The sequence below is a fragment of the Mobula hypostoma genome, chromosome 13 (assembly GCF_963921235.1).
Source record: "Mobula hypostoma chromosome 13, sMobHyp1.1, whole genome shotgun sequence".
Classification (NCBI taxonomy): domain Eukaryota; kingdom Metazoa; phylum Chordata; class Chondrichthyes; order Myliobatiformes; family Myliobatidae; genus Mobula; species Mobula hypostoma.
This window is the reverse complement of record NC_086109.1, coordinates 87,791,792-87,818,931: the sequence shown is the minus strand read 5'-3', so window position 1 is coordinate 87,818,931 and position 27,140 is coordinate 87,791,792. Positions and strand designations below refer to the sequence as shown.

Genomic DNA, 27,140 nt, shown 5'->3' with positions numbered 1-27,140 from the left:
ATTTCGATAATAAATGTCGATTCTTTATTCCTTTCCATAAAACGCTGCCCTGCATCTTGAATGTAAACCTTCTGCAAAATGTAAAACAACCACCCCCCCCCCCCCTGTCTTGCCATCAACTTAGTTGGGAAGATGATCAGTGTAGAACTTAGTCGCACAGGTCAGGAATGAGTTAATGGATCACAGTTGAACAACACAGTGAAGAAACTGCAATGGGCCACTGCACATCTAGACAAAGTACAGGAAGAAATTCAGACAGAATAACTGTTCTTGATCAGCAACCAATAAACCAGACCTAGTCAGGTCCTGGCACAATCCCACTATGACAACAGAACTCCTCAGTTTCCCACTAGACTGGTTAATACATTGATCAACAGATGACAAACTAAACCGTAGATTTGTCCTTGTGAAGTGACGCCAGTTAATATATTGGCAGGTGAAGCAAGCCCAGCCTTTTGGCCATCAATACCGTGGAATGTAAATGCAAACGAGCAAGTGGGAGCTCTTCAGAGTGTTTGGCGAACTGAGCTAACAGCTGAAAGCCTTGTGCATTCACAGGGAGCTTTGGGGTGGATTGCTGGCCCCGTGGGTGAGAGCAACTGCCAACTGACAGAGTCCAACATAACAAACCTTGGGGAGGGAAGCAGACAGAGAACAGATTTGGCTGAGAAGATTTAAAGGCCTGCATTGCAGATATTTCTGCTGTTTGTCAAGTTGATAACTGACAACCACCTTTAGATTTTATAGAAGCACCGTAGAAACCATTTTATCAAGATGCATCATACCTCTGTGTGACAACTACTCTGTCTGAAACCCCATGAAGCTATGGAAAGTTATGGACACAGCTCAGCACATTTTAGAAACCAGACTCGCCCCATGATCATGTCCAATCATTTTCAATACCACATCTACTAGCAAGGACATGTGGGCCACACCGTTTGTATGCTCCATTCTAAGTTACTCATCGTTCTGACTTGGAAACATATTGACTTTGAAAGATCTTTTGATTAGTTTGTCATGAACGTCTGAACTTGATTAACCCTTTATTTCCATCTGAGCTGGTGTATAATAATGCAGAAAATGCTGGAGGAACTCAACAGACCAGGCAGCATTTGTGGAAAAGAGAATTGACGACATTTCGAGCCGAGACCCTTCGGCGGGACTGTTTCAGCCCGAAACGTCAACAATACTCTTTTCCCGAGATGCTGCCTGGCCTGCTAAGTTCCTCCAGCATATTGTGCGCGTTGCTTGGATTTTCAGCATCTGCAGATTTTATTTTTTGTATAATAATGCAAAATGGCTTGGTATAGCAACCGCCTGGCATGCCACCACAAGTTGCAAAGTTGTGGACACAGCTCAATCTATCATGGAAACCAGCCTGCCCTTCATGGATTCTGTCTATACTTCTCACTGCCTTGGTAAAGCAGACAGCTTAATCAAAAGACCCTGCACTACTTAGATATTCTCACTTCCCCCACCACCAGCCATTAGGCAGAAGATCCAAAACCCCAAAAGCACATACCACCAAACACAAGGGCAGCCTTCTGTTGTCAGACTATTGAATGGTCCCCCTAGCATGATTAGATAGACACTTGTCCTCATAATCACCCTTATTTTGTTCCTCTGTACTTTATTGCCTTTCTTCACTTTCTCTGTAACTGTAACACTTTATTCCGCATTCTGTCAATGCTTTTTCCTTGCACTACCTCCATGTATTGATAGATAAAATGATCTGTATGGATGGCAAGCAAATCAGTTTTCATTGTCTCACCATACATGTGGCAGTAATAAATCAATTGGCAATTTAATATTGGAAAATAGTCCTTTATTAAACTTATGTTATTTCTGATTTTTCAGATGTTTGAAATCTGGGGAAACACAGGAGGAACTCAGCGGGTCAGGTAGCATCTACAGAGGGAAATGAACAGGCAACATTGTGTGCAGAGACCTTTTATCAAAATAAAAACAGAGATTTTGCCCAGGGCTTCCATCTCCATTTCCAAGCCTCCCAGCGATCATCCCAGGTACCATCATTCACATGACATGCCCCTTTACTTTCCAGTCCTGATGAAAGGTCTAAGCATTATATATCGACTGTTTATTCCCCTACATAAATGCCGCCTGACTTGCTGAGCTTCTCCCATACTTTGTGTGTTGCTCAGGGCTTCCAGCAATTGCAGAACATCTTGTGTTTACGTGTTTATATTAAAAAAAAATTTGGCTAATATCCTTGGCCTACAATGTCGTAACTGGGTTGCAATAGAAATGGTGTGATTAGCCACTACGCCACAGGGGTCAGAGGCCTGACAGAGCTAGTCCCCACCCATCTCACCACAAAATGAAACTACAACCCAGTCTTGCCTCTAATCACCGAGAAATGCCAACTTGAAGACCACCCCTAGTTACTCTGGCTTGAATGCAAGAGAGTAAATAGCTGAACATGTTTGCACTCACACAGCAACAGATAACCAAGTAATGCAATAATCAACTGGATGAGGCATTAGAAGACAGCTCAATGCCAGTGCAGTTTTGCTTCAGCCAGCCTTCTAACTGATACAAAAACATTCCCTTAAACTGTGCCACCATTTGATCATGTTCCCACGTGAGAAGAGGCGCTAATGAAGGGTAGAAACAGCAACTACCACTTTCCTTAGACACAAGACATTCGGCAGGTTATAAACACAAGACATTCTGCAGATGATAGAAACACACACAGCTGGAGGAACTCAGCAGGTCAGGCAGCATCTATTGAGATAAATGGAGATGAATATAGAGTTGACATTTCAGGCAAGTCCCTTGATCAAGAATCGAAAAGGGAGAGGATGCCAGAAGGAGGAGGGGGCAACAGGATGAGTGCAAGTGGGTCTATTTGTCCTCTATCAGATTTATCTTTTTCAGCCTTTTAACTTTGCCACCTATCACCTTGCAGCTTCTCATACCAACCACCAACCCTGCCCCACCCCCTCACCTGGTCTCACCTAGATGCTGCCTAACCTACTGAATTCCTCCAGCATTTTGTGTGTTTCTTTTCTTCATGCTCATCATAGTGGGCGACATGCTAATGCAAATCTTTACAGCGATCACACATCACGTTTCGATTCCTGCCATCGTCTTTTAGTAGTTTCTACACTCCCCCGATGGCCATGGGGATTTCCTCTGTGTGCTCCGGTTTCCTCCCACATTTCAAAGGTGTACAGGTTAGGGTTAAGTTACGGGAACGCTATGCTGGTGCTATGCACGCCCCCCAGAACATCATCAGACTGTGATGCAAACAACACATTTCACTGTATACTTCGATATACATGTGACAAATAAAGCCAATGTCATCAGGATGAGTGAGGTGTCAGTGTTAAGCACTCTGAGGTCAGTGCATGTACACACAAAACCTTTCCTACTATTCTCTAACAATACCCTTTCTCCCCTAAACGCAAGAGATTCCACCCCAGCAGCAGAGGATATCCACCAGGATACTGCCTGGTTGGGAGCACTTTATTTACACTCCAGATAGGTTGCTCTTGGTGTTTCTGGAGAAGAGGAGGCTGAGATGATGATTTGACTGAAGGACACAAGGTGAGGTGAGATTAGCACATGCAGCCCCTCCTGGCCACCCTCAGGGTCGCTCGGCTCGCTGTCGTCGAGGGAAACAGCCCTCGGCCCCGCCAAACTGGGTAATAGTTTGTGTGGATGCTGTGTGAGGTACCCCACCCCGCCCAAATAACAGACAATACACCAGATGCAATTAAATGATTTATAATTTATAGATATTACTGGAACTATATAATTAAGAGAGAATAAAATAGAAAAGGAAAATAAAAGGCGCTACACTTATCAAAGTTCAATCTCTTCGTGCACAAAGCAGTTGGAGCTCAAGGATCTTGTTCTTCACCCTGCGACCCCTCGGACCACCTCAACCGGCCGCCTGGGACCAACAACGGTGGTCGGCCAGACGCTCCACCCTAGTCCGTCTCCTCGCCGAACGTCCTCCTCGGGGTGAGACCCCGTTAGCGGACATCACAGCACCTCATCCATCCTGTCTCGCTCTCCCGCCTTCTCCCCCAAAACCCCGCACACACAGTATCTTCAAATACACCAAAACCATAACAACTATCCCAATTGGTTAATAGCACCCTCTTATCACACTCTAAACAAAAACAAGCTGCTAGCACAAACTTTCTCAGCGTTTAACACAACAAAGCCGCATTCCCCAGACTAACATAACAAAGACGCCATTTTAATTAGCCTCCACAGTAACATAAAAGTCGAAACCCCCTTACACACAGATGGACAATGATATGAGCACTGGCAAGATGGGTCAAAGGGCCAGATACTGTGCTCTAAAACTATGAATCACGACTATTGATTCTATTTCAGCCCTCTGCCTTCGCTAGAGTCTTTCAGTGCTAATCATACACACAAGAGATTCTGCAGACGCTGGAAATCCAGAGCAAAACACATCCCACACACACACAAAATGATTTTGGCTTCATCCTCCCTCTTCCTTTCTGGTCCTGATGAAGGGTCTCAGCTTGAAACATCAACTATGTAATCCCCTCCACAGATGCTGCCCAACCTGCTGGGTTCCTCCAGCAGTATGTTGCTCTTGGAACTAATTCCGAGTCTGAGCAATTTCTGGCTGTTGCCCACTTGAAGACTACCGAGCCTCATTTCACTTGGGATGCTAACAGCGAGTAGAAAGAGAATGTCAGTTCTTGATCCTGGTGCTTTATTGAAACAATGATAAAATAACCGAACACATTATGTAATGGTATTCAAGAGCTGACTAGTGCTCAGAGGATCATCCAGAGTATTAAACAACAGTTTCAGACTCCAGGGAATATTTAAGTCTTGTTTCTTTATATAAAAAAAGTAGGTCTTACTTACATACAATGGTGCTTGATTCGGTGTGAGTTTCATGACAGAAGCTGCTGTAACAAGAGGAAACACGGCAAGTTATTTTTTAAGTCAAAGTTACTCAGTAACATTTTACCATAAAACCACGCATGGGTTAGGAATTTAATATTGCAATGATTAAACTATAATCACATGACTTCTCCCCCCAACCCCCACCGCCCCAGGTTTAGACACTCCTCACTGAATTTCAGGATTTTCTTCAGAAATACAACAGGCTCCACTTTCTGTACAATCTCCCAACCCTACCTTCTTTGAATGACTAAGATAATATGCTCTGATGTGGCAACACTAGTTCATGTGGCATCAAATAGAATAAAAGGTACTAGGTGTGATAAGTTGATTGGTCTCGACATAACAGTACTAGATTTGGTCAAGATCATCAGGCTTTGGAGAAGACAAGAAACCAGCCAAGGCTCCAAACTCTGTTAAAACAACCTCCATTAAAGGTTTGTTAGCAAATCCCATCACAAAGAATCAGGCTTGTCTATAATATCTCCATCTTACATTTATACACCTCCTTTAAATGTAAACACCTACAGTGGAATGACTAAAAGTAAAAGTCAGGTGGTACATCTGGTAAAGTTAGAGTCATACGGTACTACAGCACAGAAGGTCAAAGTACAAAATTATCAAAATACATTATGTTCCTTAAGGTTGTTATAGCTGGGGGTGGTAATGTGGACAAGCTCCCACTACCAATTAAATGTTCCCAATAGCATGTGCCTCAAATAGCCTCCGACAACCAAGTCTAGCTCCTGGCCTTCACGTGTGGCTTAGCTACTAAGCCCAGAAGAATCATTTCTACTGACAGGAGAAGGGGCAAACTGATACCTTAAAAACAATTGCTTCTGGCAGATGGGGCTCATCAGCTGAGATTGGCAGATCATCTAGGAGAAGGAAAACTCTGACATCAAACCTCCACTGCCTTGCGGCTATAGCCATTCATGGGGAAGGCTTCGGGAGTAAACCCCGAGGGAAAAATCCGGAGCTGGAGTCCCTAAGGCAGTCCTACGTTGGGTTCAATGCTGACTGGCAACTCCATAGACACTGCTGGTACCAAATTGTATCAGTCTCTGGCATTCCTTTGGGTTCATCAGATGCATGAAGAGGGGGAGCTTGCTACATGGGCAAGAGCTTGCTCTCCATATTGTACTGCCCTCTGTACCTAGACAGCTAGGACACAATATCCATGGTCCACTCTGACCGACAGAGGCCTCCCCTCACATCATCTTATCATAGGTTACCTTGAGATTCATTTTCTTTCAGGCCTTTACAGGAAAATAAAGAAATACAACAGAATTTATGAAAAGCCATACATAACAACTAACTAACAACCAATGTGCAAAACAAAAATAAATACTGAGAAGATGAGTTGTAGAGTGCTTGAAAGTGAAACAGAGCACAGCTGGTCTGTGGCAATTTGTTTTACCATGCCTCGTCCCATCTAGCCACACCTGAACCACAACCCTCTATAGCCCTCTCATCCATGAACTTATCAGAACTTCTCTTAAATGTTGGGATTGAACCTGCATCCACCACTTCTTCTGACAGCTTGTTCCACACTTCTGAGTAAAGAAGCTTTCCTTCAAATTCCCCTTCAGTACTTCCCCTCTCACCTGAACCTATGACCTTTCATCTTAGTCTTACCTTCATGTGAAAATCCTGCATGTGTACAGCTTATCTATACCCCTTAATTTGTACAGCTCTACAACAGGGGCTCCCAACTTTTTTATGCCATGGAGCCTTAACAATAACCGAGGGGTCCACAGACCACAGATTGAGAAACCCTGCTCTACAAGATCTCCCCTCCTCCTATGTTCCAGGGAATTATGTCTTAACCTATTCAATCTTTCCCTGTAACTCAGATCCTCGAGTCCTGGCAGCACCAATGTAAATTTTCTCTGCACTTTTACAAGCTTATTCAAAGGTTTATTTATTAACAAAGTATACAACTTGAAATTCTTCAGTTCTCCAGGTAGCCATGAAACCAAGTAAAGAAAGGGAGCATGATCATTAACCCTCAAATCCCCCTCTCAACATTAGCCTGCACCCCATCCTGCAGTCTTCCCATCACAGGCTTCTGCCTCCAGGAATCCTCTGAGACTGCAGAGCACTGGTACACCCAAACAATTTCCAAACAGCAAATCACAGGTTCCTACAGTCCCACAATCACATCTGAGGCAAAAAAAAACAAACATAGAAGACATAAAAGAAGTGAAATGTAAGGTTTCCTGGTCTAGCCAAAAGATGTCGACCAAAGGAGCATTGTACACAGGTGCCATCTTGACCAGAAAGTTGTTATTTTTCCTGCAGTTAGGTGACCAGAACTGCATGCAATAATCCAAAACTGCCTCACCATCATGTTAAACAACTTCAGCATTACGTCCCAACCCCTGTACTCAATATTTATGAAGGCCAATGTGCCAAAGTTGTTCTGAGAAACCAGGTTATCTGGGATAAGAGGCTTGGATTGCCAGTGTGTACTGGGATGCTCCAAGTTTGGCCATGGAGAGTCAGATGAACCTAATAGACATACCTGCTGACACCCACTGTGGAAGACACCCAAGGGAGCAACGGGTGTCCTCTTCAGGAGAGAAAGCGTAATGCATTGGAACAGTGTCAAATATATGTCTCATTAGAACAGCACTCTCCCTTTCCCTTCATAGTCATTTCTATTACCTAATCTCCTCCACCCTACTCATAAAATAAACAGGTTAACAGCCTTTGTTGACAAAGCACTGCTTCCTCAACTTCAGACAGTGTCAGGAGTTCATTAATCAGCCGCTGCATCATTTCTTTCCCTGGCTTGAACAATAGCTCTTAATGTAATCTGAGTGGCAAGTAGCCTTGAGTCATCTTGGGTTGCCGCAGAGATTTATACCATTTCCTGTTCTGCATTAGCTTCCTTTAAATGTCTGACATGAAAAGACTATAGGACATAAGAGCAGAATTCAGCCATTCGGCCCATCGAGTCTGCTTCGCCATTTCATCGTGTCTGATTTATTATCCCTCTCTGGAACCTCTTCAATGCCTGCACAGTTTTTCCTCAGAAAAGGGGCCCAAAACTGCTCACAATACTCCAAATGCAGTCTGACCAATGCCTGATGGAGCCTCGGGGGTGCCCTGCTGTTACCTCAGAGATTTATGCTATCTCTGTTCTGTTTTGGCTTGCTTTAAAACTCTGACATGAAAGTTATGGACCCGAAAGAAACATCAGCTGGAAGCCAGAGGAAAGTAACATTTCAAATATCATTTGAAAACAATGATTCGAGCAACCTACCAGGCAGAGGAATGGAAATGATAATACTCAAGCGTTTTAAAGGGTAGTTTAAATGTAGGGTAAGCAAGCTGGGGAGCTAATGGAGTTTCAATGCTCTCGACTTTCACTTGTGCTCTTCATTTAGAGAGCACAATGAATGTCTCTTTTTTTTTACAGAAAATACTTGATTCACATGCAGTGCCTGTGGCCAAAAGGAACTGCTACACTTGATGTTCCTTCTGCTTTAGACATTTACCAAAAATAAAAGGAGCCTGACATGCTTTAGCCCATGTTTAGGCTTCAGTCACACACACACACACACACACACACACACACACACACACACACACACAGAAAGGAACTCCTTCTGAAAAAAACTGTCACGTTGGTTCTTGGCACATTCAAATGAGGAAATATTGTTTGTGATAATCAAACCAATCAAGTGCAAGAGCAATCTTATTAAGTCTGAGGAGAGTGAGGAGAAATAAACCCCAAGGCTTGTAGACACAAGGTAAAAAGGTGAAGATTAACTTTATTTGTCATATCTACAGTGCTGGGCAAAAGTCTTAGGCATATATGAGCTAGGATGCCGAAGACTTTTGCACAGTACTGTAATATTGCACTATTCTGCTGCCACACACAAAAGAAAAATCAAATTCCATGACATATGTGAGTGATGATAAACCCGATTCTGATATGGGTCGCTATTGTGGACTGAGAGTGGGAAGGAGGCAGGGAGAGGAGAATCATAGTTGGGAAAAGGGGAAGGCAGAGGGGAGGGAGCAGGAAGTACCCGAGATGCATTCTTTAGTGATCAATAAGCCAATTGTTTGGAATCAAATTACCTTGCCTGGTGTCTCAGGGCTGGGTGTGTCTGCACTTGCGCCACCCCACCTCTCATTGAACTCCTTCACTGCCACGTGTCCCCCACCCTCTCCATTCCCAACATCCTTCACTCCCACCAGGTTTACAAACTTGCTCTCTGCTCCACGTTGACAAATGCAGTACTTTGCACAAGTCCAGCTGTATATATGTGTGTCTAAGACTTTTGTACAGTACTGAATGTATAGTGAAGTGCATCATTTTGTGTCAAATCAATAAACGAGGATGTGCTGGGGGTAGCCAGCAAGTGTCGCCATGCTTCAAGCACCAACATAGCATGCCCACAACTCACAACCTGTACATCTTTGGAGTGTGGGAGGAAACCAGAGCACCTGGAGGAAACCCACATGGTCACAGGGGGAAGTTACAACTCGTTACTGACCTACAGGAATTGAACCCCAGCCTCTTGGCTGGCGTCTCAAGCCATTGAACTAAACGTTATAATACCACATCACCCTAATGTACCCAATAAACTGCAATACCCGGTAAGGTAGCAAGGTTCATGAAAGTATTTGAGTATTATCCTTTTCCTTTAAAGTTGGGCACGATAGAGATGGAGCATCAAAAAAAAGTTGGGCTTTCCTGGTTCCTGGAAAGCCTCAAGTCCTCATTGCAAAGCCCACAATGAAGGCTCATTAACATTACTCATAAGATGACACTTTTCACTATGAATATGACAATTATGGGCCCAAATTCTCCTCCAAGATATCAGCACATGAGCTCTGCTTTAACTTCAATCAAATACTCCATGATTAAGATGAGAATAAAGTCAGGTCTTGGCCGTTCTGTGAATCAGAATGACATCAATAGAACAATGGCACAATCTGAAAGACAGGAAGTGTTATAGGATCCAATCCAACAAGACAGAGAAATACTTTTCATCTGAAGTGCACCGCTGTCTCAGTTTCAGACTGAGATACCAGGTCACATCATTTGTTACAGTATCAGTTGTGTCTCACACTTCGCATGCTTGGCTCCCAGTCAGAAAGTGTGGGTTTAAGTCTGCCAACTCTCCAGTGTAACGTTAAGCCAGTTCAGCATCCATCAACAGACAGACTTTTTCAGAACAAGGTATTAAACCTGGTTGATTTGATCAAACATTGACTGATTATATTGTATATTGATTCTATTGCATTTATTTGTTCTACTGTGAATGCTTGCAAAAATTAAAGGATCTTAGGGTATTATTTGGTGACACATACGTACTTGGATAAGAAATTTACTTTGAACCTTGTCTGAAAAGATTCCATGCGACTGTACAGCAGATCATCAGTGATAGGGGCTAATATTTGTCCTTCAGTCATCAGCGCTAACCGCATATAATCGCACCATTACAGACAGTTGTGGAAGATCCGCCACCTCAAAATGGTCTTCTGGATGACAATCCATACAACTGCACTTCAAAAACATTCACTTGTAAGCTGTTTAGGGAGGATCAGAGGCCGAAACTGTGATACAGATGTGAGCTTAGAGTCCACAATGAATGCTGAATGTAGGAAGTAGGGCAAAAGCCAGGAGACAAAAATTGCACATCTAAACCACACAGTTGAATATAATAAAAAAAAGGAATAATTTTAAAACTGTCAGTCTTGGCTAAGACTAGATTGAGAAAGTAAAGTTCAAAGTGCCTTCCGTATAATCACACTCACCACAACAGAGTCAAGAAGAGATTGAGTGAAAAATAAAAGAACAAAATATAACACAAATGCTCACTTGTTTTGTATTTCTGCAAGCTTTCAATACCCCTTTTGAAATTAAGTTGTGAACAACAAGATCAGTATTGATTGGATTCACTTAACTCCTCTGCAATCACGAAAAAGGACTCTAATCTCTAAAAACAGCAAGATATCACAACTGAGAGTCATGAGTTTCTCAGGAAAGATAAACCAGATAAGTGAAGGAAAGTGCCTCAATTGTAAACTACCAGTGAAACAGTATCTGTTCAGGCAGAGGGAATAGCAATATTTCAGGTTGAGAAGCTGAATCAGGACGGAGGGTGTAGAGGGGAAATGACTAGCACTTGCTTCATCCCTCTCTCTCACCTCTTTATACTGTACAGGCCAAGTCCTCAACCCAAAACACTGACTATCGCTCTGTCTCCACAGAAGCTGCCCGACCCACTAGTTTGCTTTTTGCTCCAGATTTCAGCATCTGGAATTGAAAAAGCCCAAGTTCTACTAGCTTTATCGTGGAGCAGATGAAAGTCTTTTTGTGGCTTTTCTTTTGAACTGCAGGAGGACAGGAGCCTACCGATTTGAGTTTCACTGGCTCACCTCTAGACCTTCTGGAGTCAGTTCTGCAGATCAAAAGCAGACCCTTTGGCCCATTGGGTTAGCACCAGCCATCCCCCTTCCTGGGGCTGGACATTCTAGGATCCAGTAAAACAAAACCCTGCATACTTTTTCTTTGCAGAGCAAACAGCTTAAACCTTAGGAAGTAGCATAGGAATTCTGTCAATTCCCTGCCAAACCATTGAGTGGCACAGGTTAACCAGACTCCAAAATGGGGAATAACACAACCTCCTAAAAGTCCACGGACTCTCCAGGTACCCACAAGCTAACATCCCACACACTGCCCCAGGACCACAGCCCAATGGTCTGCGGTGAAGCTTCAACTATCGGTACTTGGCCACAAGGCCAAGGTAAACTAAGGATGGAAATATACATTGGCAAACCACCAGCTAAAGTCTCATTAGGACGGTGGGAATGAAGTGCAGTAATATGCTAATCTAAAGAAAGCACATCCATTGGGTTGGCTCCAGTACAGGCATTATACTAACATGTACTGGATATGTACATGTCCGCATGGCACAAAGTGCTGTTTTCCAACTTCAAAACATTAAACTAATTCAAAGGAAGACAAGGTAGTCCAAAATGTGACTCTAACTTCAGGTTTACTAAAAGTGACGCACATGTGTATCACGCGGTAGTATGATGTCGTATGCAATTCATGTTTTTATGCATAAAGACCATAGTGAATTATTTTAACAAACAAGAATGTTTAATCAATATCTCTATCTATAGATTAAACTTTCAATACACACACACACACAGATTACTGAAATATTAAGTACACAACACGAAGTTTACAGACTCATTTCATGATTAGACTGTGGTTGCTTTTGAATTAAGAATCCAGAGGGCTGGATGGAATGATCCAGAGAGACAAGTCCAAATCCTGTCATAGATGCTAAAAAATTTAAATTCAAATAATTTACCAACTTCTGTAACTTAAATAAACACTGTCATGGGATTGTCATTAGAAATCCACATGTTCTTAAAGGAAGGAAATACTCCACTGTTAATCTAATCTGGTGTACGTGACGTTCCAGACATGTGTAAAACTTGGGCGATGCTTATATGCCTCCGAAATGGTCCACCAAGCGACCTGGTTTTTAAATCTCTTACTAGCTCTTTCTTCAGTTAGTCCTGACGAAGGGTCTCGGCCTGAAATGTCGACTGTACCTCTTCCTAGAGTCGCTGCCTGGTCTGCTGCGTTCACCAGCAACTTTGATGTGTGTTGCTTGTTTTTTTTTAAAGATTAGCTTTATTTGCCACCTATGCACTGAAAGTTACAGTGAAGTGCGTGATTTGTGTTAACGACCAAATATCTGATGATGTGCTGGGGGCAGCCCATAACTGTCTCACCAACGCTACCCATGTCTATGAAAAGTGGGAGCAAGCCAAAGCACCAAGAGGAAAGCTGCACACGGTCACGAGAGAACACACAAGCTCACTGCAGACAGTGGAAGGAATCGAACCTCAATCGGTGCTTGGTGGCACTGTAAACCAATTGCACTGACCATTAAGCTACTGTGACTTAACTGAAGAGCAAGTAAGGACAAGTAAAAACGTCAGCCTCACCAATAATATTCATATCCTGTGGATGATTACTACAGAAAGAACACTTTTTTGGCCGTATTTTATACATTTCTATTTATCTGATCTCAGAACAGATATCATTACTCTTGAGAGAGTCGAGAATCAAGCAAAATTATTATTCTGAGGATCAAGAATTTAAGTTATGAGGGAAGGTTAAGGAAGTTGGCCTCTTCCCCTCAATGGCAAGGTCACAGAATGAAAGCTGATATACAAGCAAACTGTTGGCTGTGGCTCAGGGCTGACATACCAGGTACTCTACGGAGAAGCAAAATTAGGAAGAAGTAGAAGGAACCTCAGTGGGGATATTTTCAACAGCTGTGCAGTACTAAGAACACACACAGGAGGCTCTGAGCTCCTTCAGAGTCAGCTGCTTCAGACATGGATATTTGAACTCTGCTCAATTTTGCTTGTTACTGCATGGGACATATTTCTCCCAATTTCATTGGCTAAGTTTTTTCTCCCCCTCATTCATACACTGATGCGGTTACAGTTTCAAAGCCATGCATTTATGAGACTTAGTGTTCAAGAGGAAGTAGCTGGATCACATTGGTTCCATGTTATTAAATATACAAATTAGGAATAGGCCATTCAGCCCCTCAAAGCTTGCTCCATCATCTAATAAGATATTAGTTGATCTGACCACAACCTCAACTTCACATTTCTCTCCACACACAGTAGCCTTTCAACCCCATACTAATCAAGAATCTACAGTACTGTGCAAAAGTCTTGGAAACCCTAGATTTTTTTTTAATACAAATTTTGTTTTAGATTTTTTTTTGTCTTCTGCATTTGTGTACCAATAGAAAATAACAAGTTTTAGATTTCCAAACATTCATTTTCCAAAAATTTAATGTTACAGATAAATTTTTGTATTTTGTTAAAAAAGGTTAAATAATAGACCACTCTTCAAATAAAAACTTGATTACTTTGTAGGCATATAGTCCAGTACATGACTAATCAAAGATAAACAAACAGGATGCTAATAATCAATGACATAATGAGTTGAATGAACTAAGCTGATTAACTGAGACAGAAATGGATGTAGAAGGAATCTAACTGGGCGAAGGACAACCAAACTAAAAGGTAAGGGTGGAACAGATGTGACAGTTTAACAGTAATTCTTACACCAAGGCAACAGTGAGCATAGCAACAAGTTGATTATCCTGCATCAGCAAGGTCTGTCAGAAGCAAAGATTTCCCAGCAGACAGGAGTATCAAGATGCACTGTGCAAGCTCTTCCAAAGAAGCACAAAGGAACAGGCAACGTTGAGGACCAGAAATGCAGTTGCCAGCCATGGAACAGATGAGAGAGATGCCAAACTAATGTCCTTTCTACATAAGATGACATCCTGCACTGCTATCAGCTCTGAACTCACAGAAACCCTTGGAACCCAAGTATACCCCACTATGGTCTGGAGAAGTCTTACCAGAAGTAGTCTTCACAGAGGAGTTGCTGCCAAAAAGCCATTCCTCTGAAGTCATGAGACTCATCTACGCACATAAACACAAGGACTGGGGTGCTGAACAATGGCAGCAAATGTTCTGAACTGATGAGTCAAAGTTTGACATTTTTGGCTCAAACTGGAGACAGTTTGTCCATAGAAGAGCTGGAGAGTGCAACACGGTTGAGTGTCTACAGCCAACAGTAGAGCATGGCGAGGGTTCCCTACAGGTTTGGGGTGGCATCTCTGCAAATGGAGTTGGTGATCTGGTCAGAATTAAGGGAATCCTCAATGCCGAGAAATACAAGCAGACTCTAAGCGATCGCACAGTACTATCAGAGAGGCGTCTGATCAGTCCCAACTTCATTCTGCAGCAGAACAATGATCCCCCGTATATGGCCAAGGTCATAATTGTCAGTGAAATGAAGAGCAACCAGCTCTGCAGCAGATGGTCTGGCCTCCACAGAGCCCAGATCTCAACATCATTGAGGCTGTCTGGGATTACCTGAAGAGGCAGAAGGAAGCGAGACAGCCAATGTCTGCAGAAGAACAGTGGCAAGTTCTCCAAGATGCTAAGAACAACTTACCAGCCAATTTTCTTATAAAACTGTATGGTGTACCTTAGCAAAATGAAGCAATCTTACAGGCAAAGTGTGGTCACACAAAATACCGATAGTTTTTTTTAAACTGTTTACTGCTCTTTATAGTTTTTTTTCTGATATCTAGAAACCTTTCATTTACTTTTGAAAGCATCTTCACTTTACAGATTGTTTTTTCCCCTCCACATTTGCCTCAGACTTTCGCACTGTACTCAGTGACCCACTTTATTAGTTATGCCTGCTCCTTAATGCAAATATCTAATTAGCCAATCATGCTGCAGCACCTCAGTGCATGAAAGCATGCAGACTTGCTCAAAAGCTTCAGTTGTTTTTCAGACCAAACATCTGAATAAGAAGAAATGTGATCTAAGTGACAGTGACCATGGAATGATTAATGGTGCCAGACAGGATGGTTTGAGTATCTCAGAATCTGCTGATCTCCTAGGATTTTCATGCACAACAGTCTCTAGAGTTTGTAGAGAATGATGCAAAAATCAAAAGCAAAACATCCTGTGAGTGACAGTTCTATAGGTGAAAATGCCTTGTTAATGAGAGAGGTCAGAGGAGAATGGCCAGACTAGCTCAAACTGAGAGGAAAGTAACAATAACTCAAATAACCATGTGTTACAACAGCGGTGTGCATCTCCGAATTAGGGTTGCTAACTTTCTCACTTCCAAATATGGGACATTTGTGTTTACCCCGAGAAAGACTACCATGACCATGAAGCCTTGCGCGGGCACCTGTGTGTGCATGCGTGTACATGCCGATTTTTTTCTACAAATCTGTTTTGGCTTAATTTTCCTGATTCTGCTTTTACCATATGTTAGTGCTATTTTAGATTTTGTGTGCTATTTGGTATGATTTGGTAGGTTATTTTTTCGGGTCGGGGAATGCTCAAAAATTTTTCCCATATAAATTAATCGTAATTGCTTCTTCGCTTCACACCATTTCGGCTTACGAACAGTTTTACAGGAACGCTCTACCTTAGCAGGGGAAATACAGGATAAGGGTGGCCCTGTATGGGACAAACTAATTTAGCCCAATATACGGGATGTCCCGGCTAATACGGGACAGTTGGCAACCCTACTCTGAACACACAGCATGTAGCACCCTGAAGTGGATGGGCTACAGCACCAGAAGACCACACACAGGGGTCCATTCCCTTACCTAATAAAGTGGCCGCTCAGTCTCTGCCTTAAAAATATTCAAAGACCATCATGCTTCCTTTACACTTTTGAGAAGTTTCAAGGTCTTGCAACTCAATAAAAATATCAGCTTGTGCTAAATAAAGGGTTCCTTATTTAAACAGCAACTCCTACTTCCAGGTTCTCCCACAAGACAAAATATCCTTCCGATATCCACCCTGGCAAAACCTCTCAAGATCTAATATTTCAGTCATGTCCTTTCACACTATAAAGTTCAGCGGCCGAAAGACTAGCCTGCCAAACTCTTCGATGAAGCAATCTACCCATTCCAGGAGCAGTCTTGTAAAGCTGCTTCAACACAATCACATCCATTAAAGATTCTGATACCGTGCACGGTACTCCTGATGCGGATTTCACCAGTGTCATCTATAATTGAAACATGACCTCATTGTTTTGCATTAAATTCCTTTTGCAAGAAACAATCACAGTCCGTGAGCTTTCCAGATCATTTGCTGTACCCGGTTTCCTCTCCCATTCTCAGAAAAAGAGACTTTTGGGTTAGGATTAGTGAGTTGTTGGCATGCTATGTTGGCCTCAGATGCATGGTGACACTTGGGGCCTCCCCCCGCCAACACATTAAAAATTATTGTGCAAATGACGCATTTCACTACCTTTCAGTGTGCATGTGACAAATAAACTAACTTTACAGTTAATGTTCTTGTTTACCAGATTCCAGAGCTCTGCAATCTCCCACCATTTAGACAATAGTTTATCTTTTTCTGCTAAAATTTCACATTTCCCCATATTATACACCCATTTTCCCATTCAATTAACCTGTATCCTTTTCACATCCAGAGGCTTCAAAGCTTGGTATAGCAGTCACTCTGCCCAAGACCACAAGACATTGTGAGTGTAGCCCAATCCATCACCAGCTTCCCTCTGCCTGTCCACACCTCCCACTGCCTCAGGAAAGCAGCCAACATAATCAAGGTTCTCTCCTCAGCCCAGTCATTCTTCTCCGCTCCTCCACTGGGCAGAAGGTACAATAACATGAAAACACACACCACCAAGCTCAAGGACAGCTTTTATCCTGCTCTTAGAAGACTCCTGAACAGAGCCCTTGTACAGGAATGAGGAACTTCAAATTCCGAGATGTTTCTATTTCAGAGGATCTGTCCTGGACCCAGCACGGAAGTGCAATTGTGAAGAAAGCTCGGCAGCACCTCTACTTCCTTAAGAGTGTGCTGAGAATCAGCATAACATGTAACACTGACAAACTTCTATAAGATGTGTAGTGGAGAGTATTGATTGGCCGCATCACGGCCTGGTATGGAAACACTAGAGCCTTTGAATGGAAAATCCGACAAAAGTTAATGGATTTGGCCCAGTTAATGTTAAAGCATCTGTTAGTCTTGCGAGACTATGGATCTGCGCCTGGAAAGTCTTCACTCTCCAGGGCGCAGGCCTGGGCAAGGTTGTATGGAAGACCAGCAGTTGCCCATGCTGCAAGTCTCCCCTCTCCATGACACTAATGTTGACAAGGGAAGGGCATTAGGACCCATACAGCTTGGCATCAGTGTCGTCGCAGAGCAATGTGTGATTAAGTGCCTTGCTCAAGGACACAACACGTTGTTTTGGCTGGGGCTCGAACTCACGACCTTCAGGTTGCTAGTCCAATGCCTTAACCACTTGGCCACGTGCCCACACATCACAGGTAAAGCCCTCCCAACCACTGAGCACATTTTTATAAAATGCTGTCATCAGAGACCTCCACCACCAGGCCATGTTCTTCTCACCATCAGGTAGAAGGTAGAAAAACCGAAGTATTCTCACCACCAGGTTCAAGAGCAGCTACCACCCCACAACCATCAGGTTCTTGAATAAAAGGGGATGACTACACTCAATTGCCCCACCACCAGTTAACTCACTTTAAGAACTCTACTCACGTTCTATTTATTGCTATTTATTTATATTCACATTTGCACAGTTTGTTGTCTTCTACACTCTGGTTGATCTTCCATTAATTCTTTTACAGTCACTATTCTATAGATTTGCTGAATATATCCACTGGAAAATGAATCCAAGGGTTGTATATGGTGACATATATGTACTTTGACTTTGAACTCTTTCTTTCTCAATCTACCTCATCATGACTGTTGAAGATTGTTTACCTGCATTTCACTTTCTCAGTAACTGCAACTCTGTAGGTACTGCATTCCATTGAGTCTTCCTTTTGTTCTATCTTGATTTACTTGCAGTATGATCTGTTTGGATGGCTGGCAAGTGAGCTTTTCACTGTATCAGTAAAACATCATTTCCTCATGTTTGCATTTACCAATTGTCACCTCTTTATGTCCTCTTCACAATTTACTTGTGCGCTTCTTTTGTGCCAGTATATTTAGTAACCATATCTTTGCTTCCTTCAGTGAATCATTTTCTAAAAATTGTAGAAAGTTATGACCTCAGTTCTAATGTCAGTGACACACAATTTGTTCTATCTTAACCAGAAGACAACTAGTTTTTGCCTACTGTTTCTCGTTAGCCAGTCAAATCTTTTATCTGCAATGTCACCTCCTATACTGTGAGCTTTTATTTCTGGAATTAAATTGAATACAACCTTAATTAAAAATGCCTTTTGAAAATTTTGGTGCATCTACCCATTGCCATTTATCCACAGCACATCTTCAAGGAACCCCAACAAATCGGTCAGACAAGTTCTCTTTCACAAAACCATGCTGAATTTTGCCCACTTGTCATGAATGTATCAAAATCTCCTCCCATAACATTAACAGCACACATCTTTTTCCCCCAATCATAGACATGAAGTTAACTAGTCCAAAGGTTCCTGCTTTTTCTTCCTCCCTTGTAACAGAACTTGCATGTGTCCAGGACAAAAAAAATGGGGAAGACAAATCATTGCGGACACTACCCACAACGCAAAATGCCTTTTCCAAAAGCTCCCTTCTGGAAAGTGCTATAGGGTTATTACTACAAAAAACATAGCAACGTTTTCTGCCTGCTGGTGGTGTAATGTCATCAGCACCGGACTTCGAAGTGAATGGTCCTGAGTTCAAATCCGGCTGGCTCCTTGCACGATTTCCATCCATGCTGGATTGAGTGTCAAGCTAGCAACTCAGCCACATAAAAAGCAGTCAAATGCAGTGGAAATGGCAAAAAAAAATGCTGCCCAAATGCATCACAAGGCACAAAAAGGAACAACAACAATAATGCCATTTTAAAGTTTCTTCCCCTAGGCAGTTAATCTGATCAACTTTTCTAGTTAGTCCTCCCTCACCCCACCATTACCCACTGTGAACACTTTAAGCCACTTTCTATAAAGCTATTTACATTGTAAATACATGGTATTTATGTATTTATGCACATTTTACTCCATATCCATCCTTAAACCTCTAACTTGACTTTTGATACAATTCTTCCTAGTTGTTGAATGTTGTTTTGTCACATGTCATGCCAGCACACCACTGCAAATTCTTCTCATACATATAAACGTATATGGCAAATAAAGTTGATCATTGATAAGGAAGCTGAACTTTCTTTCCATTAGAGCCTTCCCAAAAATGAAAGAAAAATTGGAAAATTAAAACCAATGCATCAACTCTCAAACTAGCCAATTTTTAAGACAGTGTGATGTAGTCCATCACAAGCCAGAGATTAGTTAGCGCTTGGCTCCAGCAATTTCGTTCTTCAGTCCTGATGCCTTAGCCTGAAACAGCAATTGTTTGTTTATTTCTATAGATACTGCTTACCTGCAGAGTTCCTCTGGAATTTTGTGTGTTGCTAACAACTTGCTTTACTTCTCTGCTGACCAACATTCCCCATATTTCTCTTTCCCTTCTGTTCCTGATCTTTTGTAATTTCTGGGATATTACCTGCATCATCCACATGGAAGACTGGTACAAAATACCTTATTAATATCTTTGTCATCTCTTAATTTGTCGTTAGATTCCTGGATTCACTTTGTATGGCTCACTTTGTTACTTCTCGACTTGACTGAGGTGTTAACAGGCACAGACAGAGTGGACAGCCAGAAATTTCCCAAGGACAGAAATGACTGATACAAGGGGGCATAATGTTAAGATGATTAGAGGAAGTTATAGGGACAGGGGAGATATCTGGCAATACAGATAATGGTGACAGCGAGAAGTGACCTGCCAGGGGTGGTATCAGTGGAGTCACAAATGTGAGAAAATCTGTTGATGCGGGAAATCCAAACCAACATACACAAAATACTGGAGAAACTCAGCAGAGCGGGCAGCATCTATGAAAGGAGTAATTAGTTAATGTTTCGAGCTGAGACCCTGCATCAGGACTCACGAAGGGCCTTGTCCCCAAATGTCAACTGCTTACTCTTTTCTACAGTTGCTGCCTGTCCTGCTGAGTTCCTCCAGCACTGTGTGTGTGTGTGTGTGTGTGTGTGTGTGTGTGTGTGTGTGTGTGTGTTGCTCTGGATTTCCAGCATCTGCAGATTTTCTTGTGTAAGGAAGATCAAGACTTTTCCTTCGGTATATTGACGACTACATTGGTGCTGCTTCCTGCACCCGTGCTGAACTCGTCAATTTCATCGACTTTACTTCTCAAATTCACTTGGTCTATCTCGGACACTTCTCTCCCCTTTCTCGAACTCTCGGTCTCCATCTCTGGAGACAGATTATCCACTGACATCTTCTACAAGCCCACTGACTCTCATAACTACCTCAACTATACCTCTTCCCACCCCACCACATGCAAAAATGCCATTCCCTATTCCCAGTTCCTCCGTCTCCGCCGCATCTGCTCCAAGGATGAGGTTTTCCGTTCCAGGACATCTCAAATGTCCTCTTTCTTTAAGGGTCGTGGTTTCCCTTTTGCTGTCATCAATGATGCCCTCACCCGCATCTCCTCTATTTCCCGCACTTCGGCCCTCACCCCATCTTCCCGCCACCACAACAGGGACAGAGTTCCCCTTGTCCTCACGTACCACCCCACCAGCCTCCGGATCCAGCACATTATCCTCCGCACCTTCAACAGGACCCCACCACTAAGCACATCTTTCCCTCTCCACCCCTCTCTGTCTTCCACAGGGATCGGTCCCTCCGTGACTCCCTGGTCCACACGTCCCTCCTCACTGATCTCCCACCTGGCACTTATCCCTGTAAGCGCAAGTGCTACACCTGCCCCTACACCTCCTCTCTTGCCACCATTCAGGGCCCCAAACAGTCCTTCCAAGTGAGGCAAAACTTCACTTGTGAGTCTGTTGGGGTCATCTATTGCATCCGGTGCTCCTGGTGTGGCCTCCTCTACATCGGTGAAACCCGACACAGACTGGGGGACCGCTTCGTTGAGCAACTCCGCTCCGTCCGCCAGAACAGACAAGATCTCCCAGTAGCCACCCACTTCAACTCTGCTTCCCACTCCCATTCAGATATGTCCATAAATGGCCTCCTCTACTGCCATAATGAGGCTAAACTCAGGCTGGAGGAGCAACACCTCATATACCGCCTAGGTAGTCTCCAGCCCCTTGATATGAACACAGAATTCTCCAACTTCCAGTAATTCCACCCCCCCCACCCTTCCCCTATCCCTATATGTCACCCTGTTCCCTTCCCCAGCTGCCTACCACCTCCCTCTTGGTTCTACCTCCTACTACCCATTGTGTTTTCCCCTATTCTTTCTTCACCTTTCCTGCCTATCACCTCCCTGCTTCCCTTCCCCCACCCCTTTATCTTTCCCCTTACTGGTTTTTCACCTGGAACCTACCAGCCTTCTCCTTCCCACACTCCCCCCACCTTCTTTATAGGGCCTCTGCCCCTTCCCTCTTCAGTCCTGACGAAGGGTTCCGGCCCGAAACATCGACTGATCTTTTCCACGGATGCTGCCCGACCTGCTGAGTTCCTCCAGCGTGTTGTGAGATCAAGACTTAAGATTCATTTACTTATCACATATACATTGAAATGAATAGCCTGCATTAACCAACGCAACCAAAAGATGCGCTCGGGCAGCCCACAAGAGTCACCACACATTCCAGTGCCCACAATGTTCAGCCGAACAACACGAACAACAGCAGCAACAAAGCAAAGGCAAATCAAGTCCCTTTCCTCCCTCCCACACCTTCACACACGCACACAGACAACCCAAGGACAGGCCACCTCCAGCGGACACACAGAACCATCAGTGGACTCGCAGGTACTGGACCTCTGACTTCTGGGCATGTTGACACGGGGTTTCCAACCATAAAGCCTCAGAAAGCAGTGCACACACAACAACTATTGTTCTCCGAATACAACTGTACAGCCAATTTTAAAAGATGTGTACATGGCTGAACCCATCAAACTCTGCGCCCTCCTTCTCCCCCCACAACCCCTCCACACTGCCTACCACAGCTTAGGAAACCTTAATCAGGGCAATAAGTCCAATTCAAAAGCAAGGTGCTTTTGAAACTTAAACTTAACCCATATTCACACATCAATTACAAGAGCTGTGAAGGCTCCAGCAAAGAAGTGCAGTCAGGCCATACTCAACTAAGTCAAACAAACAGGTTTTCACAAAAGCAAAAACCATGGTCACAAGGAGACCCATAACCTCAGACATTAAATCTCTACTTTTCTCGTCACTTTCTCACTTGTTTTCTCCCCCCCCCCCCAACAAACCACATCCCCCGGTGGGCACGACAGAGAGACAGTAAGGAGACTTGAACCCACGCACCAGTCCCAGGGGTTGAGGCCAAGTATTATTAGTTGCAGTGCACAAACAAAGCCAATTCGACACAATGTGGGAATTTGGACAATTCACCTCCCGCACTACGTTACCAACCAATGAAGCAGTTAACAATCATGAAGGAATGCTGCACACAATAGTGGCTGAGCTGCAGATCTGACATTTAAAAAGTCTAACTGCATAAGATATAGGAGCAGAATCAGGCCATTTGGCCAATCAAGTCTGCTCCACCATTTTATCATGGCTGATCCTTTTCCCTCTCAGCCCCAATCTCCTACCTTCTCCCCGTAACCCTTCATACCCTGACTAATCAAGAGTCTATCAACCTCTGCCTTAAATATACCCTATGACTTAGCCTCCAGTGCCACCTGTAACGACGAGTTCCACAGATTCACCACTTGCCAGCTAAAGAAATTTCTCACCTCCATTCTAAGTGGGCATCCCCCTACCATCCAACACAAACATGCACAGCCCTCCAACCCTAGAACAGGCAGAAAAACTAAATAGTGGAAGCATAAATCTGGCAACAACTGTGGCAAAGTATAAACTAGTGAACACAATTACTCCGTAGTATGGTAACACAGAAGTGTGCGAAAGTCTAAGGCATATACATTATATATTGCTAAGGTGCCCAGTACTGTAGTAATTCTATATATTGTACTGTCACAAAAAAATAACAAATTTCATGATATGAGAGTGATGATGAACCTGACTCTATTGTGGACTGAGGCGGGGGGGGGGGGGTGCAGGGAGAATTGATCATGTCTGGGAAAAGGGGAAGGAAGAGGGGAATGGAAAGGGAAAGGGAAAGGAGTGGGTGTGAGAAGCACCAGACAGATCAATATAATGATCAATAAAGCGATTGTTTGGAATCAAATGACCTTGCCTGGTGTCTCAGGGCTGGGTGTGTTGTCACTCCTGGCATTCCCTGCCACCTGTCCCACACTCCACCCTCACCATTCCCAACATGCTTTGCTCCTGCCAAATTTACAAACTCATTCTCCGCTCCACGTTGACAAATAGCAGGACCGTGCAAAAGTCTAGCTATAGACATGTGCCCAAGATGTTTGCACTGTACTGCAGATTACAAACAATGGCAAAGAGCTGGAAATGAAATTACAGTGAATAAATTGGGTGCAGTCAGTCTCATCTGTGTCACTGTGAACACGTACACGGGGGAAGGAGTGACATCAGCAGTAATTAGGAAAGGAATGCCAATCATTTTCCTTCAGCGATGACACCTCAAGCCCACTGACACCCTGTCACGGCTCACAAGCACAGGTTATGATTACAAAACACCGATTGGACAGCAACAGGCACCTTCTTAATCTGAACTGAGAAGATTTCAAAAGGGAAAATGAGATCTAGGAGGTTTACAGATATTTAGAAGAACCTCTGGAGATGCAAACAGCAAACAGGAGACATAGAATACAAAATAATTTGAATTTGAGACCATAAGACATTGGAGCAGAATTAGGCCGTTCACTTTGATCTGCTCCGCAATACCATCATGGCCAATTCATTCTTCCCCTCAACCCCGTTCGCCTGTCTTCTCCCCGTAAACTTTATTAATCAAAAATCTACCAAACTTTACTTTAAATAGACCCATTGACTTGGCTTCCACAGTGATCCGCAGCAATGAACTCCACAGACCGCCCACCTTCTGGCCAGAGAAACCCATCCAGGTTTCTGTTCTCACTCACAGGAATCCATAGTGAATCATTTACTAGCATATTCATTTCACCAAATAAGTCGGTTTCCACCAAACAGACGTTTTTTTTTGTTTTTTTTTTACACACACTGAGAGTGGTGGGTCCATGGAATGTGATGCCAGGTTGGTGTTAGAGGCGCAAACACGAGGAATTCTGCAGGTGCTGCAAATTCAAGCAACACACATCAAAGTTGCTGGTGGACGCAGCAGGCCAGGCAGCATCGCTAGGAAGAGGTACAGTCGACGTTTCGGGCCGAGACCCTTTGTCAGGACTAACTGAAGGAAGAGCTAGTAAGAGATTTGAAAGTGGGAGGGGGAGATCCAAAATGATAGAAGACAGGAGGGGGAGGGATGGAGCCAAGAGCTGGACAGGTGATTGGCAAAAGGGATATGAGAGAATCATGAGACAGGAGGCCCAGGGAGAAGGAAAAAGGGGGGGGGGGGGAACCCAGAGGATGGGCAAGGGGTATAGTCAGAGGGACAGAGGGAGAAAAGGGAGAGTGAGAGAAAGAATGTGTGTATATAAATAACAGATGGGGTATGAGGGGGAGGTGGGGCATTAGCGGAAGTTAGAGAAGTCAATGTTCATGCCATCAGGTTGGAAGCTACCCAGATGGAATATAAGGTGTTGTTCCTTCCTCCAACCTGAGTGTGGCTTTATCTTTACAGCAGAGGAGGCCATGGATAGACATATCAGAATGGGAATGGGATGTGTGTTGCTGGCGTTAGAGGCAGATGCATTAGGACATTTAGGAGACTCATAGATAGGCACATGGATGAAAGAAAAATGAGGGGCTATGCGGGAGGAACGGTTGAGATTGATCGAGGAGTAGCTAAAAGGTCGGCACAAAGGAGCGGGCCAAAGGACCCGTAATGTCCCATGTTCTAGAACAAGGGTTCCCAACGAGCTGTCTGTGGACCCCTCAGTTAATGTGAAGGTGGCATGACATAGAAAAGATTGGGAACCCTCTATTCTAGAACATCCAACAACACAAAAACACAATTAGTCCTCTGTTGATTTTAATGAAATTACAACAGTAGCTTATATTTAACTAGCTTTTCTTGAAAAAATAGAACAGTTCAAGATACTTCAATAGAAAATGTTATCAGACTAAATTTGACAAAAGGAGGTATGAGGACTAATGACAAGAAACCTGGCAGGGATGTATATTTTAAGGGAATGCTTTAGAAAGAAGGAAGAGATGGATAGAGCTTTATCACAAGTTTTAAATTAACTTTCTCTGACCTGGGCGTCACTGATAAGTCTAGTACTTACAGGCCAGCATTTATCGCTCATCCTAATTTCCCCAAGCAGATTCAGTTTATTGTCATATAAACTAGGGTACAATAAAATTCATTGCTCATAAGTAAGAGTAAGTGATAAACGCAGTATTAATAAATCTACAGAGGGCAGAACAGCATAATGGTGAAAAGATTATTGTACAAACCAGAGCGGTGCAAAAAGACATGATAAAATGTCAACAATGGAGAGAGTAAGAGTCCAATAACATGGCAGCGCTAAGGGAAAGAAGGTATTTGATTCCGACGTCTGATAGCAGTGAAGTAGCTATTCCCAAATCTGGACTTGCGGACCCAAATGATAAGAATATTTAAGAATCAGCCACATTAACGGCAGATCTGGAGTCAGACGAGCTAAAAACAGAACGTGCTTAAGGAACTAACCAGATAAGGCAGCATCTATGGAGAGGAATAAACAGTCAACATTTTGAGCTGAGACCCTTCAACAGGCCTGGAAAGGAAAAGGAAAGAAGCCAGTATAAGAATGTGGGCAGAGGGGAAGAAATACAAACTGGCAGGTGACAGTTGAAGCCAGGTGAGAGGGAAGGGGGTTGAGTGGGGGATGAAAAGATGAAGTGAGAGCCTGGGAGGTGATAGATGGAGAAGGTGAAAGCCTGAAGGAGGAATCTGATTGGACTGGAGAGTGGACTCTGGGAGAAAGGAAAGAAGGAGAGGCACCAGAGAGATTTGATGGGCAAGTGAGAAGGAGAAAGACAGAGGCCACAGTGGTTATGAATGGGAGATTTCTTACCACGCTGGAGATATACAAATGAGAGGAATCACTGCTAATATCTGGTGTTGTTGTGGCCAACATCAATCTGATGAGGTCTTCATAAAGTACGTCTGCTCAGTGGAATCCAATTAAAGAGGATGCACAGAGATCTCAGAAGCTCTTAGCACTATAGAAAATTATAGACATACAGTGGGAAAAGGCCACATTTGAAAACTGTTAAGAATTAAGCATCAGCTTGTCAAAACAGAAGCTAATGTAGGCAGGTGAGCATGGGATTTCAGCGAATGGGTGGAAGTTCCCAGCAGAGCTTTGGGTGAGCTCAGAAACTACTATGTGGACCACTGTAATGGCCATGCCTGGAGATAATAGATACGTACTTGAAGATTTCAAAGTTGGTAGGCTGAAGGAAAGAAACGTGTTGCAACGGAGGTGAATACAGATGGTCTTGATCATGGATTTGAAGGATGGTGGAAAGACAGTGAAATACAAACCCCAAAGGTCATGAATGATTGGACAACCTGGTTCAGCTTTACTGATAGGGAGAACAGCCATAGAGTCAGAGC

At 43.4% G+C, this 27,140-nt stretch overlaps 1 protein-coding gene across 6 annotated transcripts in view; it reads right to left on the bottom strand.

Annotated features, from left to right (window-relative positions):
* The window catches only part of LOC134355758 (A-kinase anchor protein 13-like), a 557,767-nt gene that overhangs the window by 410,364 nt on the left and 120,263 nt on the right, over nucleotides 1-27,140 (bottom strand). For 5 of the 6 annotated variants that reach the window (XM_063066124.1, XM_063066122.1, XM_063066127.1 and 2 more), the window contains one exon: nucleotides 4,882-4,925. In XM_063066124.1, coding sequence (XP_062922194.1) covers nucleotides 4,882-4,914 — 33 coding nt within the window. In that variant the 5' untranslated portion in view covers nucleotides 4,915-4,925. The remainder of the gene's footprint in view (nucleotides 1-4,881; nucleotides 4,926-27,140) is intronic. The other variant, XM_063066123.1, reaches the window with a different exon arrangement.